Source organism: Cryptomeria japonica, chromosome 4 (assembly GCF_030272615.1).
Source record: "Cryptomeria japonica chromosome 4, Sugi_1.0, whole genome shotgun sequence".
In the NCBI taxonomy this organism is placed as follows: Eukaryota; Viridiplantae; Streptophyta; class Pinopsida; order Cupressales; family Cupressaceae; genus Cryptomeria; species Cryptomeria japonica.
The window spans coordinates 378,040,828-378,058,842 of record NC_081408.1 but is presented as its reverse complement, the minus strand read 5'-3'; the positions used below and the strand labels follow the sequence as shown (position 1 = coordinate 378,058,842).

General features: G+C 37.1%; 1 protein-coding gene across 2 annotated transcripts in view; it reads left to right on the top strand.

Moving 5' to 3' along the window:
• Positions 1-17,021, top strand: part of LOC131047537 (cytosolic enolase 3) — a 169,993-nt gene extending 152,972 nt beyond the window's left edge. The window contains exons 12-14 of one of the 2 annotated variants that reach the window (XR_009106198.2): positions 16,162-16,359; positions 16,545-16,782; positions 16,890-17,021. Coding sequence is in view for 1 of the 2 variants with exons in the window: in XM_057981395.2 (XP_057837378.2) it covers positions 16,162-16,359; positions 16,545-16,613 (267 nt within the window). In the remaining variant the exon portion in view is untranslated. Of the gene's footprint in view, positions 1-16,161; positions 16,360-16,544 lie in introns of both variants that reach the window. The other variant, XM_057981395.2, reaches the window with a different exon arrangement.
• The last annotated feature ends 994 nt before the right edge of the window (positions 17,022-18,015 follow it).

The window sequence follows — 18,015 nt, the reverse complement described above, 5'->3', positions numbered from 1 at the left end:
CTTTTGATTCTGCTATGGACCAAGTTAATCTCATTCAAGGAGGTCTCTTTCTGGACAAGTGGCCTTCTTTGGTGAAATGCCTCATTCCTCAATATGTTTTTTGGGAATTTGGAAATCTATTTTTAGAAATGTGGGTTATGGCTATGTAGACTAGTTCCCTACTCCTTGAGATTGCCCCTTGTCCTCAATTGAAGGAAAAGGAAACCAAGAATGATCTTGCTTCTTTATTCATCTCACTCTAGTTTGGGGCTTCCAAAGGGAACCAAAGTCTTTTTTTGGAGAAGGTGTTCTCTTTAATAATGGGAAACCCTATATTCATCATGCAATGGGGCTGGGTAGGCCAACTAATAACAATGCTGAAGCTCTTTCTCTTAAACTTGACCTTTCAATTGCTAAAGGAAAGGGAATAGACAATTTATTGATTTTCGGAGATGCAAATTTTAATAGTAAATGCTATCAACAAAGCACATTCTAAGTTTTTGTGCCTCTTCTTTGTTATTGAGTCTATCTAGGCTTCTCCTAGGTTGACCTCCACCACATTCACATTATGCATAATAAACTAGGTTGCTGGTTCGGGTTCGGGCACCGGTTTGGGTTTGAAGGATTGGTACGTCGGTACGACAAAATTTTGAAAAGGGGTTTGGGTTTGTTAGTACAAAAACATGCAATTTTTTAATTATATATATATAATTTAATATTTGAGCAGCCTATAAGCATGAATTAAGATTAGCATGTCACATAGCATCATATAAACAACAAAACAAACATAAACTTGTAATCATAGCATCATGATCATACCATAATAGCATCATATACATCAAGTTTAATATCAAAATGACAAAATATTCAAGTATCATTGTTTCAACTTTCAACAATTTAAAGTTTAATCATCAAATGGATTCTCTAAATTTCTAATTCATCCTCCTCCTCCTCATCCTCCTCATCATTGACATTGACATTAGATGAGCCAATGCCACTTGCACTTGCACTATAAGTTTGCTCGGTATCTGAGTCATCAAGTGTTAATGCAAGAAGCTGAGAAGTGGGAGCATCCAAATCAGTATGCTCTGGCTCCATATCCCACATCTTCGTTTCCCCTTGGGTGTAGTCACGTTGTTTGTGTGAAAGAAGACGTAGGTTGGAATGCACGTATACTAAATTCTTCGCTCTTTTTGATAGCAACCTATTGCGCTTTACTGAGTGGATGAAAGAGTATGTGCTCCAATTTCTTTTTGAAGCAGATGAACTAGCAACCTATGAAGACAAAGTAAACTATAAAAGTTATACATTTATAAAATTAAAATTAAAATTAAAAATTACTAGCAACCTATGAAGACAAAGTAAACTATAAATAAACTTATGATAAATTTTAATTAATTAAACTTGTGATAAAACTTTGACAGCGAGGGGTTGTATGTGTTGGAAGCATGAGCCATGGAAGTGCCACCAACTATGAGCATCCTTCTTGGATCTATGGTGAAGAGCATCAACACTTAGACCATTCCCATTTGCAAATTCTATGAACTCATTTGTAACAGTATCTCACAATTCATCATCAGGATATAGTTTAAGAAATGCTGCCTTGTACCCATCAGATACTTCTAGATCTCTCCATGGTGGAATCCTTCTTGGTTTATCAAGAAATTGATTGCTATAATACTTTGGTGTCAAGGCATAGGCAAGAAGATGTAAAGGAGTGGTCATCTTATTCCACCTTTCAACAACAATTGCTTCCACTTCTTTGAAGAATTTCTCATTGGGGTCTTTCTCTCTTGCATTTATAGTGCACTTCATTTTTTCAAGCATTGAGTCAATGCCATCATAAATCTCACCAATGCAAGGCCTATCCATGTTGGTATAGCAAATCATGCTCATAATGGGCTCAGTGATACTGAGGAGATATGTCACAAGATCCTACCATTTCTCATTCAATATCTGGTCCCTAATTTTTTCTGCCCTCTCACTGCTACTCTGCTTCCATATAGTCCAATTGGTGTTGATCACCATATTGCATAGTGCCACTCTAACTTTCACAAGTCGTCTTAAGACGATTGTGTTTGATGCAAAACGGGTCTCAGCAACCTATAACACAAATTAATGCCAAAATGATTAAAAAATAAAGCCAAACTTATACACAATATAGCTTACACAATGATATTATGAACATTGAAAATTAAAAAAATTAGAAAATGTAAAATTAAATTACTATTTCACTTACCTTCAATATCTCCAAATTCGAAAAGGATCTAAAAATCCCTTGAGACATATCCATTTTATTTTAGTCCCAATCCTTTGTAGCATAAGATCGAGTGAATGTATCGCACAAGGTGTCCAAAAGATGTGATCATAGTGTTCCTCAACCAACAAACCAACAGCTCTACAATTTTTTGCATTTTCTGTTAAGACTTGGACAACATTGCGGGGTCTCACTGTTCAATGGTGGAGATGAGAATATCTGCAATAAATTGGTCATCTTTTACTTGGCCCTCATAATCCACAGCTTTCAAAAACATTGCATCTTTAGGGGACACCACTATGACATTGATCAAGGGACGATTTTTAGAATCTTTCCACTCATCTGAAACAATTGATACACCTGTCTCAGCCTAGGAATCCCTTATGGGTTTCAATGCATTTTCAACCTCCCTCACCTCTTTCTCCAATAATGTTCCACGTACCTTCTCATAACCTGGGTTCTTATACCCTCTTGGAGCTTCATTAATAGTTTTCAACATTTGCTTCCAATATGGGGAACAAACAACATTGAAAGCCAACCCATTTGCATATATGCACCTTGCTACATCTTGTTCAACAATGTCTCAACTCTCATTTTGAAATGCGGTTTCTAAAGGCCCCTTTGTTCTTTTGTGTGTCAAGGGTGCTTCACTTTGAGGTTCAGCTGTGTAAAAGAAGAGGTGGTTTTCTACTACATCGAGATTAGATGGGGCTTGCATTCCCCTTGTTTTCTTTGGTGCAGTTTGATTCAATCTGCGGGTTTCTCTCTCTTCTGCCTCCTCATGCTTCCTAATATATTTCATCATCGTCTCATATAGGTTTATCATCTTTTCCAAGACATTTTTTGATTCTTCTTTTTATTCCACACAAATGGCCTACCACCCGATAATATGAACTATTACGTTCTATACCACATCCTTGGCATCTCCAATGGAATCCCCCACCCCCTGGAAGTGGTCTTATAATGTCAATATACTTCCATAGGGGAGAATTTGGATCATTCTTTGTTTTGATTTTTCATTTGTGCCAATGGAGGAAGAGGTAGATGCCATTCTAGTTCCTATGGCAAGAAATAATATGAATATATTCAAAAAAAAAAAAAAAAAAGAGAAATAATGAAAAACAATGTATGTTTCATGTTTGACAATTTGTGAAACAAAAATAGTTGAAAAAAATGTTCAAAAACCTACCTCTTGCTGCCAATGGGAGCTTGTAAATGTGTGGAAATGATGCAGCAACACTTGTTGAAGCTTCAAAAATCAGTCTTCAACTCCTCCTATTTGATCTTGGAAGCCAAATTTTGTTCTCCCTTTCTTCAACTTGCTAGCAAAAAACTTTTGTTTGCAATGCAAATGAGGAGAAATGAGCCAAGTTTATGTTTTAGAAGTCACTTTTAGGGTTTATTTTTCACTTTTTCACTGGCGGATTTAAAAAAAAAATTAAATTTTGCATTAAAAACATATTTTGGGTCAGCCAGCCGCCTGGGCTCGACCTGGGTCCGCTCGGGTCCGTTTTGGCTTGAACCCGGCCTGTGGAAATCGAACCTTGTTTGAACCACAGCTAGACTGGACCCGAACCAGACCAAACCAGGACCAGGGGGCTAGGGGGCCGAACCCGGTAACCTAGATAATAAAGATGCTGATAAACTGGCTAATAGTGGTGTTAGCCCTAATTATCGAATGTTGCAAATTTGGTACAATTCTAATGGATTCATTGGCTCCCACTGATATTGTTTTGGTGCTACTTCCCCGGTGTTCGTTTCTGTGAGGTCCCAATTCCATATTTTTTCAACCTTGGTAATTTGTTGAGATTCCTTTCTATGCAATGCTTGAATATTTGAACAGAAGCAACTAAACACCAATGTTTATTATTGAAATCCTTGGTATATCAATGCCATTATTATTCAAACAAGCTGGGCACACTTAGAGAAGACAGATATAGACAGAAAAGTTCCATCTGAAATTGTCACACATATTTTGTTTAAAAGAACACAGATAAATGGAAGCAACAGTAAAGACCTAATTCATAAATTTAAGAATTGTTGCTGGTGAAATCAATACCAAAATTTTACCACAAACCTTACATGCTTATACAAGCTGTTGTTATAATTTTGCTTATCACAATGGCAAGACACTATAGTGGTGGTGGGATGAGCTGTAGACATTTGTGAATTCGTCATAACAACCTTAGAGAAAGGAGGGACTTGTTGAGAATTTGTAGTGGGATTCATAACAAAGGTCAAAATTGGAGCTTGATGTTGTTGAAGGGTAATGAATGGGGGTGGAAGAACAAGAGGGGTTCTGGAATCCAATGGTTGTTGCTATAGAGGAGACAAAGGTGTAAGGGATGTTATATTTGGGACAGTAGAAACATGAGATATTATCTGTTTTTTGTGTGCAAGGAAGGTTGGCTTGTAATGATCCCGGTTAGACCCTAGGTTGGCCAGGTCATCCATTTGCATTTTTATTAAATAAATAAATAGAAACATCTAATAAATTATGAATAAATGCAATTTTACCTATAGGTTGACTAGCACAAGCGATATTAAATGACTTGTGCAAATTTGGCTTAATAGGCCAACTAGCTTGGTGTGTGGCGGTTTAATCTTTTGAGCCAACCTGGGAATGAATTAATACATATAAAGGTTTAAGTGGTGTGAGAAAGACATCAGAGGTTTTACGTTGCTCTGCACTAAACGAATGCAAACAGAGACTTAGATGAAAACGTGTGTATGCTCCTGGTATGACACAATCCTTACCAGCTTAAGATTCTAATTATTTTATTCAGTCGTCCATGCTTGCAATATTCGATCTGGGCTGTCTAAGCCATATTACTCTACAGGGGCCACCCAAGGAAGCTGAGAAGATCAGATGCAGACTCAGGGAACGAATTATAACTGAAGCAGAATATGATTTTCTTTGCTTTTGTCTTTGTCAGAGCAAAGGTTAGCATTGGTGCTCAAGGGGGGAGCCACATAACATTTGGACCTAGAGATTCAAGCCAGACTAGGGCAGAAGTAGCTCAGGCACATACAGGTACAAGAATGGATCGTGTTCGTTAAGAGGGAGGGTCTAAGGTTAATTATCTCAGTTCTGATTATTTAATGAAGGATCTGGTGCAACTGGAACAGATCTTAGACAAGTAGGAATTTCTACCATCCTGTAGATGACTAGGGCAAATAGACTGCTTTTATATGCATTCTTTGGTCTGAATGTGACATGGTCTACATGGAATGGGACTGATAAAATTGTAGTAAACTAGTTATGGTCTGAACCTAGTGTTTGAATCTGATTGTTATTTTTAAGTTGATTATGATGATCTAAGCCATTAAATCTGAATTGCACATATTTGTTTTATTTTCCTCTAATCTGAAGAATATTATTTCGAAATTCGTTATTTTATAAGCTGGTATATTTCAGTGGTATCAGAGCCACTTTTCTGCCAGCCTGTGGATTGATGAGTGACAGGGATCAAAGATACAAGCAAAGGGAAAAGAAGGCAGTGGGTGATAGGAAAGAGGCAAATCCCCAAGGTTTCATTAAGGAGATTAGAGAGATTCATACCAGCGTGAGGGATACCATGAGGGAAATGGTTCAACTTTTAAGAGGAATGAGCCAGCAACTAAGTGCTGATAGGTCCATTCAAAATGGTGCTAAAGGCAACAGTTCTAGTGGAGGAAAAGCTTCATTTGGTGGTGAAAAAGCTTCAGCTAATGGTAGGGGAGCTTCACTTAATACAACGACTGTCAAGGGACAAAGAAGCAACCGTAATATTGGGGAAGAACAACCTGATCTGGAGGAAGACATGGCAAGATTTCATGATGCATACTATGCCCTAAGCCCTATCATATGTGTAGATATGACTTTCAGAGGCTATTATGAAATGAAGAAAGCAATAGGGCATGGGAGGAAAGGGTATAAGGGAAGGAAGGACATTCAACATCGATTGGGAAAGATCATCATCCTAACCTTTGATGGAGTTGGAAGCTCATCAACAAGGGTTTGGTTGCAAAAATTAGATACATATTTCTCGTTGAACCCAATGCTTGAAGAAGGAGCCCTCAAATTTGCCACCTTGCATCTTGAGGGAGTGTCTCACGAATGGGGGTACCGTGGCATGATAACCCAAGGGCATGATTCGGTCATCACCTTGGAAGACTTAAGCCAAAGATTGATAGAAAGTTTCGATAGTAAGGATCTTGAGACCTATTTTAGAGAATTAGCACAAATGAAGCAAGAAGGAAAGGTGGAAGACTATGTAGCAGAATTCTAGAGGCATGCAGTAATGACTTCTGATTTGTCAGAGAAAAGGCTCATAGTTTTCTTTGTGAAAGGTGTAGCTGAACCCTTTAGAGGGTTATTAAGAGCATTCGATCCGAGTTCTTTGTAGAAAGCCACCAAAGGGTTTCGAGGTTTGAAGATTTAGTGACCAAAGACAAGTTGAGTTCCAAGCAAGCATCTCCTTTGCTATCAAAGATATCTTTTTAGAAGAGTGCGCTGCCACCTAAGCCAAATCCAATGGAGATGTCTAAAAATAAGTTGCAAAGGAAAAGCTATGCTTCACATGCAGAGAACCATGGCAACCCGGTCATAGGTGTTTGGGAAAGGGACAAATATACGATATAGAGGTAGTTTCGGATAAGGACACAAATGAAGCAATAGGGGAAGGTGTTGATTTGAATCCGCAGTTGCTTGAGGGCAAGCAACATCTGGGACAGGTGGACTTTAATGACCTTGGTTAGACCCTAGGTTGGCCAGGGCATCCATTGGCATTTTTATTGAATAAATTAATAAAAACATTAAATTAGAGTTCCGTGAGTCACGCGAGTCAGCGGGCCGGGTGACCCCTGTCGGGTCACGGTGACCCTGACTCGGACGGGTCAGGGGGTCAGGGGGCGTGACTTGCCTGACTCGCTGAGTCAGCGAGTCACTCCCTGACTTGCTGAGTCCGAGGGTCGTGACCCGGCCGGTCTGCAACACCTCATTCAGATTCACATGGCATTACTGTTTTGATGCAAGGAGAGGTGAGTGGACTGCAAGTGCTAAAAGATGGGAATGGGTTGTAGTAGAACCAATACCCAATGCCTTTGTGGTGAATGTGGCTGATCAACTTCAGGTTTATAGTAATATAAATGATATTCACTCTATACAGACTTCCTCTTTGTTTAAAACTTGTTTTTGGAGTATTGAATTTTGAATTGTTTTTGTATAACTTATGCATTTTAATTTTTCATTTTATAATCTACCTTTAAAGTTGGAAATGAGACTAATGTTTTTTTCTTTTCCTTATCTCAAATAGATGGTGGCAAATGTTTGGGCCTTCAACCCCAAACCTTCAAAAAATTGCCATCCGCATATTGAGCCAGCCATGCAGTGCTTCTGGATGTGAGCGCAACTGGAGCATGTTTGAGCACATCCACTCGAAGAGGCGAAATAGATTGTCTGTGGAGAGGTCGAATGATCTAGTCTTTGTTCATTACAACCTCCGTCTCAGGACCAGATAGATTTTGGACGTTGACTCCTCTCCGATCACTCTAGAGGAAGTCGACCCCAAGCTCACTGAGTCCACTAATCCAGTCTTCACTGATGAGGACCTTGAGTGGGTTGACCAGGCAGACAGAGAGGCTGAGGCTGTGGCTATGGCAGAGGAGGATAGAGCATGATCAGGCACAACACCTATGGCTACTCAGACTGGCACATCATAGGCAGAGACTATGGCTACTCAGTCATCTAGGACCTACCTTAGACGCCTTTCTAGGAGGCAGATAGACGAGGCTGAGCTAGAGCTTGAGCCATAGACTTGTTTTTGTTTACACTTTACAGTTACATATATGTTTGGGAACATTTGAAGTCATGGATTTTATATACATTGGACAACATTTATAACTCTATATATCTATGTTTTCTAATTCCTTCAGCTACAATTTACATTTCTATGCATGTGATGGATGTATGTTTATGTATGTGATCAAATTAGCTTCTATTTGATGATGTTATAGTGTCTTTAAGCTTAATTCAATAATGGGTGTATGAAATAAGTTTTAAATCATTAAAAATCTCTAAATTTCAAGGGTTTTCTTATTTTGCCAAGTCGTTGCCGAGTCATTGCCGAGTCTGAGCCGAGTCCGAGTCTGGGAACTTTGCATTAAATAAATCATGAATAAATGCAATTTTACCTATAGGCCAACTCGCACAAGTAATATTAAATAATTTTATCCAAATTTGGCTTAATAGGCTGACTAGCTTGGTGTGTGGCAGTTTAATCTTTTGGGCCAACCTGGGAATGAATTAATATATATAAAGGTTTAAGTGGTGTGAGAAAGACATTGGAGGTTTTACATTGCTCTGGATCAAACAAATTCAAATGAAGACTCAAATGAAAACCTGAGTGTCTGCTCTTGGTAGGACGCAACCCTTACCAGCTTAAGATTCTAATTACTTTATTCAGTTGTCTATGCTTGCAATATTCAATTGTCTAACAGCAAGCATTTTTTTCTTGTTTAAATCTTGATTTTAAAAAAAAAATTCTTATGCTTCTGGTTTGCCAATTTTTTTCCCCAAAGGAATTTTGCTGCTATGCTTTTGAGGCACTTAGTGGATGAAAGTAGCCAAGTATCATCGTAACACTTTGCAAGATATACCTATTTCATGTCTCTCCTGAAGAAGTGAGTGATCAAGCTGGTGATAGGCCGAATGAAATTTCTAACTATTGAGTCCCTAATCTAGTGGCTAGCTGTTGAGGTACGATTTAGTGCTAGAATGTCCTAGTATCTAATCTGCAAAACGTTCTATACATTGGTCTGGCTCTTACAGACAAATTCATTTACCTTTTTCTGTCTCAGTCTAAACAGTTATGCTTCCTTTCATCAGTGCTACCACCCTCTTCCTAACCCACCTACCTATTGCTAAGGTTTGTAAATTCTTATGCCCGCCAACAGTGGTATATTCTTGGCCTTCTCCATCCCATATAAAAAAAGTTCTTCGAGTCTAAGAGAAACACCTTAAAACTTGGGCAAGTGCTTTGAGGATGGATATCACATAAATTGGGACAACTAGCAGGAGGTCCTCAATCATTTTTAGTTGGCCTATTGAGGATATCCATTTCCTTTTCCAGCTAGCTGATTTACATTTACAAAATAGTGCACAATTTTCTGAGAAATATTTGGACAACTCTTTCCAATCTAAGAGGGAATTGCCCAAGATCTTGAGTAGAGCTTGAAAGTTCTGCATGTTCTAAGTTCAAAGCATTTGTCCTCATTAAGAAAGAAGACCAGAGAATCATCTTTTTTCACCAATTATCTTGCTTCAAGTTCAAACTTGTCAAGGTTGCCTTTGAAACAAAATACTTGATTCGCACTTGGGGATCTAACCAATCCAGTTTTTGTCAACAAATCAAAGAGATAGGTAAAAGGATCCACCCTCAAAATTATCTTGACACCCTTTATCAGTCTCGATGCCTTAGCTACCTTGATAGGTCTACCCAAAGCTTCTGAAAGAAATGGTTTAAGGGCAAGAGATCAAAGGGGGTCCCCTTTCCTCAATCTCCTTGAGAAGTTGAAGAACCTTGATGGAATTCCATTGATTATCATTAACAACTCGGGAGAGCTACTCCTGGCATGTGACTTACCCATGTGAAGCTTGATGGTCAGACCTTCATTGTCCTTTGAGTGAAGATAATGGATTAATTCCTGAGTGAAGATAATTTGCTTATGTAATGTTCCCTTTTTAGTCCATTCCCACCATTCTTTGAAATCCCAAGATTCTTGGAGAATGCCAACTTTATTGTAAAGGAATTCTAACAGTGGCAGTGAGTTCAGGTGTTCAAGATGAGTCTAACAGTACTTTCTGGGTATAGTTTTGACACTTTGGGAGCTCTCCAAGCTTCTTGGAGAAGTTTGTTATTTTTGAAAAGCACCAATTTTCATTATGTTCATCATTCTGACAGCTTAAGATTATTTGGCAAGGTCAGAATTCATATTTGATTGATTTTAATGTTTTACATAACTTTGGCTAGATGTGTGGAAAATAATTAAAGGATGAAATAGTTAAATGTTAAGCTGTCGAAAAGTAAAAGTAAAAGACAACTTACATTTGATTATTTAAAAAGGGGAGACATTAAGTGATTTAAGAGTTCAAAAAGTAAAATAATATAAAGTTACTTAAAAGGAGTTAAAAGGACAATTATTTAGAAGTTGATTTATAAATATGATTTCTGGAAAGTTTCATAGGTGGTTATAAAAGGGAGTTGAGGAGACTCATTTTCTTCATTCATGGTTGTTTATTTTGGTGAAAGTTGTGAAACCCTCTATGGGAGTCTGAGCTATTGTTCAACTATTCAGCCTAAGGCAAAAACTTTAAGGTGAATATTGGTTTCATGAATGAAACCCACCTAGCTAATCCTTGGTGAATTCATCTAGAGTTCATAGGTTTGCAGATTGATGCAGATTTGAAAGACATTGTGTGAAAAAGATATATTGTTTTCTTCCAGTCTGAGTTTCTTCATGAGATTGTTGATTGAAAGATTATTACGAAGATATGCAAGTGCCGAATATCAAGATATCAATTGCAAGCAAATAACAGATTTGATAGATTATTGAAGTTTTATTCCAAGTTGAAATGGGCACTCCAAACTAGGGTTTTCCAAACCCTAACATACCATATTCAGGTTCATATTATCTCAGCCACCACTTTTCCTTGGAATTAAAGGATGTGTAATGTTGGTTGCTCAATTTGAGAGTAAGGATTTTTTATTTAGGAAGGAGTTTGTTGAGGGGATTAAAGATTATTCATATTTATTCCTTCAGTTGGGTGCCTAGGACAAACATACAATGTGTTTGTGATTCATGAACAACAATATTTGTGAGGTTGTTTGAAGCATTTTTGAGTTGGTAAATCCCTTGCTACAAGGTGTACACGGGTTTGTGGAGTGAGGTGCTGACTCAACTAGGGTTTTCAGACCTTATTCTACCAGCCGCCCCTTTTGAGGGCAATTTCTTGGAAAGGAAGGTGATTCATTGCCATAATCAAAGGATTATGGAATCCAATAACAAGATTCAGCTAAAGCAAGAAGAATACATTGTGTTGGAGGTGCTCTTGGCTGTTTAGAAGCGTTTAAGGAAGAGAATTAACTGCAGCAGTGATATCAGAGATCAATAACATTTAGATTTGTGTTCTGTAAAGTTACAAAATGGGAAATATCACTATGGATTGGGTTTAGGATATAGAAATGCTCCAATATAAGAACAGTTCAGAATTTCAATCCATGAATGGACTATATCAGTAACATCTCCAATATATTATAGGGGTTGCTGTTATTAAATAGTCTATGCCAGCAGTGTGAGAAATATTCAGAAGTATATTATGTTGTAGTTCATCGAATATGGCATCAACCTAACTTTGTAGTGGATCGATTAGCATATGTCAGTTCTGATCCCATAACCTGATGTATTAATTACATATGACAACAGAAATATAAAATATTTATGCCTAGGTTTACCTACAGCTATTGTATAAGGAAAGTGGAACAAGGTTGGAAGAGAACTTGTATGCAGCTATAGCATGACATGTTACTGTGAGTTATCTTTGTGGTTGCATCATATTTGTAATAACAACTTATAATTAAAGGTTAGATTCAATATGTATTAATTGGAGGAATTTGTTTAGGTAAATCTCCTATGAATCTGATTTGAATTACCAAAGAAATCTCCATTCAGTTCTAAACAAAATTTCATTTTGGGAGTTGTAAGTTTCATTCCCAGATTATTGCAGCAGTGCATGTGAAAACTGAGTAAATACATGTGAATGAAATCACTGTTATATTCTATAAATCCAGTTTTCAGCTAGAACATCTATATGTTATTTGTCAAACATATGTAAATTACATGAAGTTTAATTACACATAACAGTGACAGTTTGTCAAACACTTGCGGAATTATACACAAACCTTAACTAATACATTATAGCTTACCTTGCAGAGATACACCCCTTGCTTTCAAATCCAGTTGTGTCCAGAATGTTTTGGATCAGATGAATTGATCCAATTCAGTTTGGATTTTTCAATTGCTATAGGAATTTTAGAATATAAGGAAAAAAATCCCTTTTTTTCCACCTCTGTAAATGAATAAAAAATGTCAACTTAGTAACTATGCTTTGATAGCAATTATACATGAAAACAACTTTTTGAGCTTGTTGACCATCATTCGAGAGATGCTAAATTGCCGGTTCTGGTACAGATCCTGGTTCAGGTTCATGGATTCAGCTAAAAAAATTTCAGGTTGGGTTTGTCTGTACAAAAAAATGTAAATGTATAATATAACAGCCAAAGAATTTATTTTTTTGTCTCCAACAAATTGTTGCCGCACCCTAACCAGATCCTGCATCGAGTACAAACTGGACTCGGATCTGGTGGCTTAGCCAATGGATCCACTAACATAGAGATTGTGTTGTAGACAGTGTTGAACAGTATTATTAGACTTAAGGAATTAAAATCTTTTTCTTTGTGCTAAAAAGATAGCATTCAGTCTCGCTTCATAACCTGGATTGTATCACCCTTCATTTCTTATATGGGTTCCAAATGAGTTTGTTTTTTCTATTTGAGATCAGGATATGTATCTTCAAAAGGAGAGCCATTGCAAGTTTCCTCTAATTTGTCAAAAGAGATTTATTAACCTTGACTTCTCGGGTTGGTTATAGACCTCTTTCATTTTTCCGTCAGGAAATGCCAATCTGCTTATTGTGTTGATTTTTATGTGCAAATTGTGAAAGAATTTAGGAATCTAATAACCTTCCAACCATGCGCTTCTCGATTTCTGTTACCAAAGTAATTTAGTGGGAAGGGTTTTCTTCTTCTGGTTTAGCCACTCATCTAGTTATCTCTGTTGAAATGTGATCAAATGACTACCCAAACCTTCTATCTCCTCGTCTGAAGATAACCCCAAATCTGGAGAGTTTCCTCATGTTTGTTTTGACAGTTCACAACATTGAGCTGTAATGTGGATTCTGGAGTGTCATGTCCCCATCTTTGACCCAAAAAGATAACAAACAAAGAACAATTGTGGGATCAAGACTGGAAGCCTTGGTAGCGTTTTCAAGTAATATGTTACATAGTACCAATAATAGGTGAAAGTGAAAGTTTAAAATATCTTATCCAATTAACATCCATATGGTTACAGTAGACAGAGCAAGTGATAAACAGGAACATCATGAACTCATAAGGAAGAAAGGCTCTTAATGTCACTAATGCAAAGGATAAATATTTTGAAGACCAATACATTTGACTAGAAAACAATGACACGGATGGCAAGCATGAACACAGAATTCAAAGTAAGGATATCAATGTAATCTAGAAAGCATCGATTAAGGATAGTGAACAGCAATATCAATGGTGAATAATGCCGATGGGGGAAGAACAATAATCAGGAGTTAAGTAACCTTGTGCACATTTAATGCCTAGCATCACAGTGTCTCTGCAAAAGGATGATTGTCATAGAATTAAGACTACACACAGTCACCGTCTTCAGCCACACCATCTTATGCTCCCATACGAAGTCCAATACTTTATTAATATCGACCCATATTAATGACGGCAACTACAAGGGTAATATCAGTTCAAGGGAGATTGTTGAATGGTGATAAAGGAAGATCACAACCTGAAGGTCGACTATCAGTAATGAATATCAAGTAATGCTAAGGAATAATATTGACAACCAAACAGAGCTATGCGAAATTGAATGATACCCACGTCTTGGGTAGTATGAAGTCAACTACCAGATGAGGAGGTGTGTTTGAGAATATATACGATTCAGATTACCATTAAGCATCCTTAAGACTACGGTTATGACAGGAAGAAATTATAAAGAGTAAATATCAGTTGACGTCGAAGGAATAGACATCGATTGATATTATTATTGACAACGGTTACCATAATTATTGACTTAATAAGGAATCGATAATTGTGATCCTCATAAGTTAAGAATACAAGTCTTAATAATGTCCCAAGAGGTGCGATTAATATTTGTATAAAGAAAGATAAGTATTAAAGGACATGGGATGTGTCTCTTACCAAGGGAGTTATCATTCCAAATACATTATATAAGAAGGCAAATATAATTATTTCCAACATCATCGACTGTGTTATATATCATTCCTTATTTCAGTTTAGAAGAACTGAAGGAGGGCAGGCTGAAGGCCCAATATTGTGTGTATGAAGCCCAGGATTATTCACATCAGATACAACACTGTATATCTTGTATAATATCATTCCCAGATCTGAACAGCAGTAACCAATTGTTCTTATTATATATTCCAAATCAGAGAATAGCCATTCATATTGCCATTGGCAACATTGACTTTCAGTTCATTGCACACCTATATGGTCTTATTTGATCAGCAAGTAATTGTGCACCTAATACACATTGATAGCAATTCACTCCAGCATAAACTTAACTGTATAAATCAAAAGCAGCCAGTGGTTTGACCAACACCAACTATTATATATATTTGCATTCTTATTTTTAAATATCTAAGCTTATTGTAAGAACCAGTCATTAATTGTCCCATAATTCATATACTGCCCGATAGGGGACATTACATGGAGCTACACATTTCCTTGCAAAATTGATTTTGAATGGGCTACATTTAATACCCCAAATCATGTAAAGGACAAAATGGAAGAAAATATGGTCATTAAATTCTTCTGCATTAACAATTGCAAACAAAAAGTGTGCAGTGCATGCTGTCGCACACATTTGCATTTCTTATGACAATCGTAACAAGGTGGAGAAGCATAATCACCTCAATCAACTGGAAGTTAGCACACATTCCAATGTAGTACGCTTCAGACTTACACAATGCAGTAGCTTATCACTCATGGGACAACTCGTCACTTTGTTTTAGGAGGTAGCAACATTGATAGCATACACAAAAAAACGGCACACAAAACCTCCATTAATAGACAAAAATTAAAGCTTTTTTCAACAAAATAATGGAAACGTATTAAAGCAAAATTGAAGAGCCCAAAGCCTTGGTAGAAACCTACTTTAGGGTTGATTCCTTGGTTTCTCTTGCTACAACTATTTATGAATAGGCTAGTCAGGGCTGGACTGGAATGGGGTAACCGTTTCTATTGAGTTAATTTAGAGAAGCCAATAGATCCACTGTTTTATGAGATGTTGCAACCTATGTTACCCTGAGTTTCCAGGACGGGGACAGCAGGGGACGGGGGTACGCGTTTCTAGGATAGTGATTTTTTTTGCCAATTTTGGGGACGGCTAGGGGACGGCTATATAATAATAGTGAAAATTAAAATATATAGGAAAATTTAAAATATTCATATGAAAACATGGATAAAGCATGCACATATACATTATAAAACTTGAACATATAAGAACTAGTAGAGTTCTTATGCCAAATTTGTGTTAAAGTGAGAGTCAAAGTCAAATTGCTTATACAATTCATTGTCAAAATTCACTGTCAATATACAGAATTTATGGGGACATCCCCTAGGAGTTCCTTGTCCCCAGGACGTCCCCGAGACAGAGACGCCTGAAAATAAAACTGGGGACACCTGAAAAAAAACCAGGGACACGTCCCGGGGTAACATAGGTTGCAACACATTGATACTATATCATATTATTTGCATCTCTCTTTAATATGTGTGTTTTAAAACTGATATATTGGCATGGGCATATACGCCTCTCTCTTTATATTGACATTGAAAAAGTATCTGTCACATATCAACATGGTTGTTAGTCATTAGATGTTTGATATCTAACTCATGATATGTTGAGTCCATTGCTTTGTACTGATCTATAGAATAACAAGTGCGTATACTCCTCTCTGGTTTGATGTGGCAAAGTATTATGACATTCCAGGATGTTTGTTAGTTATGGGTTATTTAATATGCATTGACAATTTTTCCCGCATTCAGGTTAATCAAATTGGAACAGTTACTGAAGCAATAGAAGCAGTAACGATAGCAAAGGATGCAAAATGGGGAGTGATGGCATCACACAGAAGTGGTGAGACAGAAGACTGCTTTATTGCAGACTTAGCTGTTGGGCTGGCCACAGGCCAAATTAAAACAGGAGCACCTTGTCGCAGTGAGCGACTTGCTAAATACAACCAGGTCATCTCATTAGCATGCATATTCATTAAATTTATATTCACATATGGTGTATGTGTTTGTATTGGTGCTTAAAAGAGAGCTGTCTTTAACTACCTGAGATTAGTGTAATATGAAAAACGTATCAATCGCATTTCAAGTTATAACATACTCAACTTTTAACCTTATCCTTTGGCATCTTTGCACAGCTACTCAGAATTGAAGAAGAGCTTGGCGATAAGGCCGTGTATGCAGGAGAGAATTGGAGACCCTCATAAAAACAAAATATCTTCTTAAATAAATATTATTCCCTGTTTGACTCATCAAAAGTCATTCAGCAAAATCAATATAATTCCTAACTTCAATATCAAAGCGGTCTATTGTATTTGGAAATGGGTGTGCATATGAGTTTTTGTACTATTCTACTTCAAGGAACCTTTTCATGTGGTAAGTAATGAGAGCCTATATATAATTTAAGGAGTGAGATAACAATTCCATATAACATATACATGTAAGAATGTCTAATGATTTGTTATAAATGTGTCGTAGTGCAGGTAAGTAGCTTATGCACTTAGACAGAGCTGTGAGTGTTCAGGAACATACCTCCTATCAAATTTTGTTTGTAGCTGTTGAAAATTGCAATATCATTGAACAATTCAAATAAAGTATTTAATTTTTCCGATGCATTCCATAATTCATGAAACTGTATGTTAGCGAGACATTATCATATAGTGTAGTGATTCTTAGAAAGTTACAACGGAGGCTCACCTTAGTCTAGATTGTTTATCAATGGTCAATGAAGGATTAGTAATATAACACCTTAGGGTATCAGATATTTATACATCAGGTAACCTTGGATGCAAGACAATCATTGCAATAGGTTAGTTAGAAGACCTTGGATATAAGATAATAATGTCATTTTGTCATTGATGTCAAGTGGTTTTTGTCAAGCTTGTGACTATTCAAGCTAGAGGATTACTCAAAGTAATATTGGATTGAGTTTGAAGTGCTTTTCGAGCTATTGTTCATTCATTAGATTTTCTCAATTTTGGTGGAGCTGTTTTGACATACTTGAGCTGCTTGAGATGCTTGATCTGCTTTAGCTGGTTGGCTGTCAGCTTGAGCAGCCTTCATGTCTACTTGTTTGCCAAGTCAGATTTAATGCCTTGTCAGCATTTGAATGCCATGTCAGCATTTGAATATTCTAAAGATTGGTTTCTTATGTTTTCATTTGTGGTAGCTAATATGCATCGGATATCTTCTTCTTTTGGCGTTTTTGTTTGGGGAAGAAGAAGAAGAAGAAGAAAGAATTTTAACGTCCACGAGGCTAAGAATAGCCTATGGGACAATCTGATCAAGCTGAATCAGTTTTTTAAGGTCTGATCTCTGCTTATTAAGGCTGATGATGAGAGCACCCATCTTCATGATATGCTCCTTGCTGAACAGGTTATACCATGTGCTGGCAGTTAGGAAATTGGCAAACTTCTCTCGGCTGACTTTAAGTGCTTCACACTCCAAGATAAAATGTTTTTCAGTTTCCACACTCCCGTTGACACCACCCGGTCTCACACTGAAGTTGGTGAGAGTTGGTTCTAAGTTGTGCGATTAGAATTTTAGCCTTCCATGATATATCAGCCCCTATATATACTTTTTGAAGATGATCATAATTGGGGTTGAACT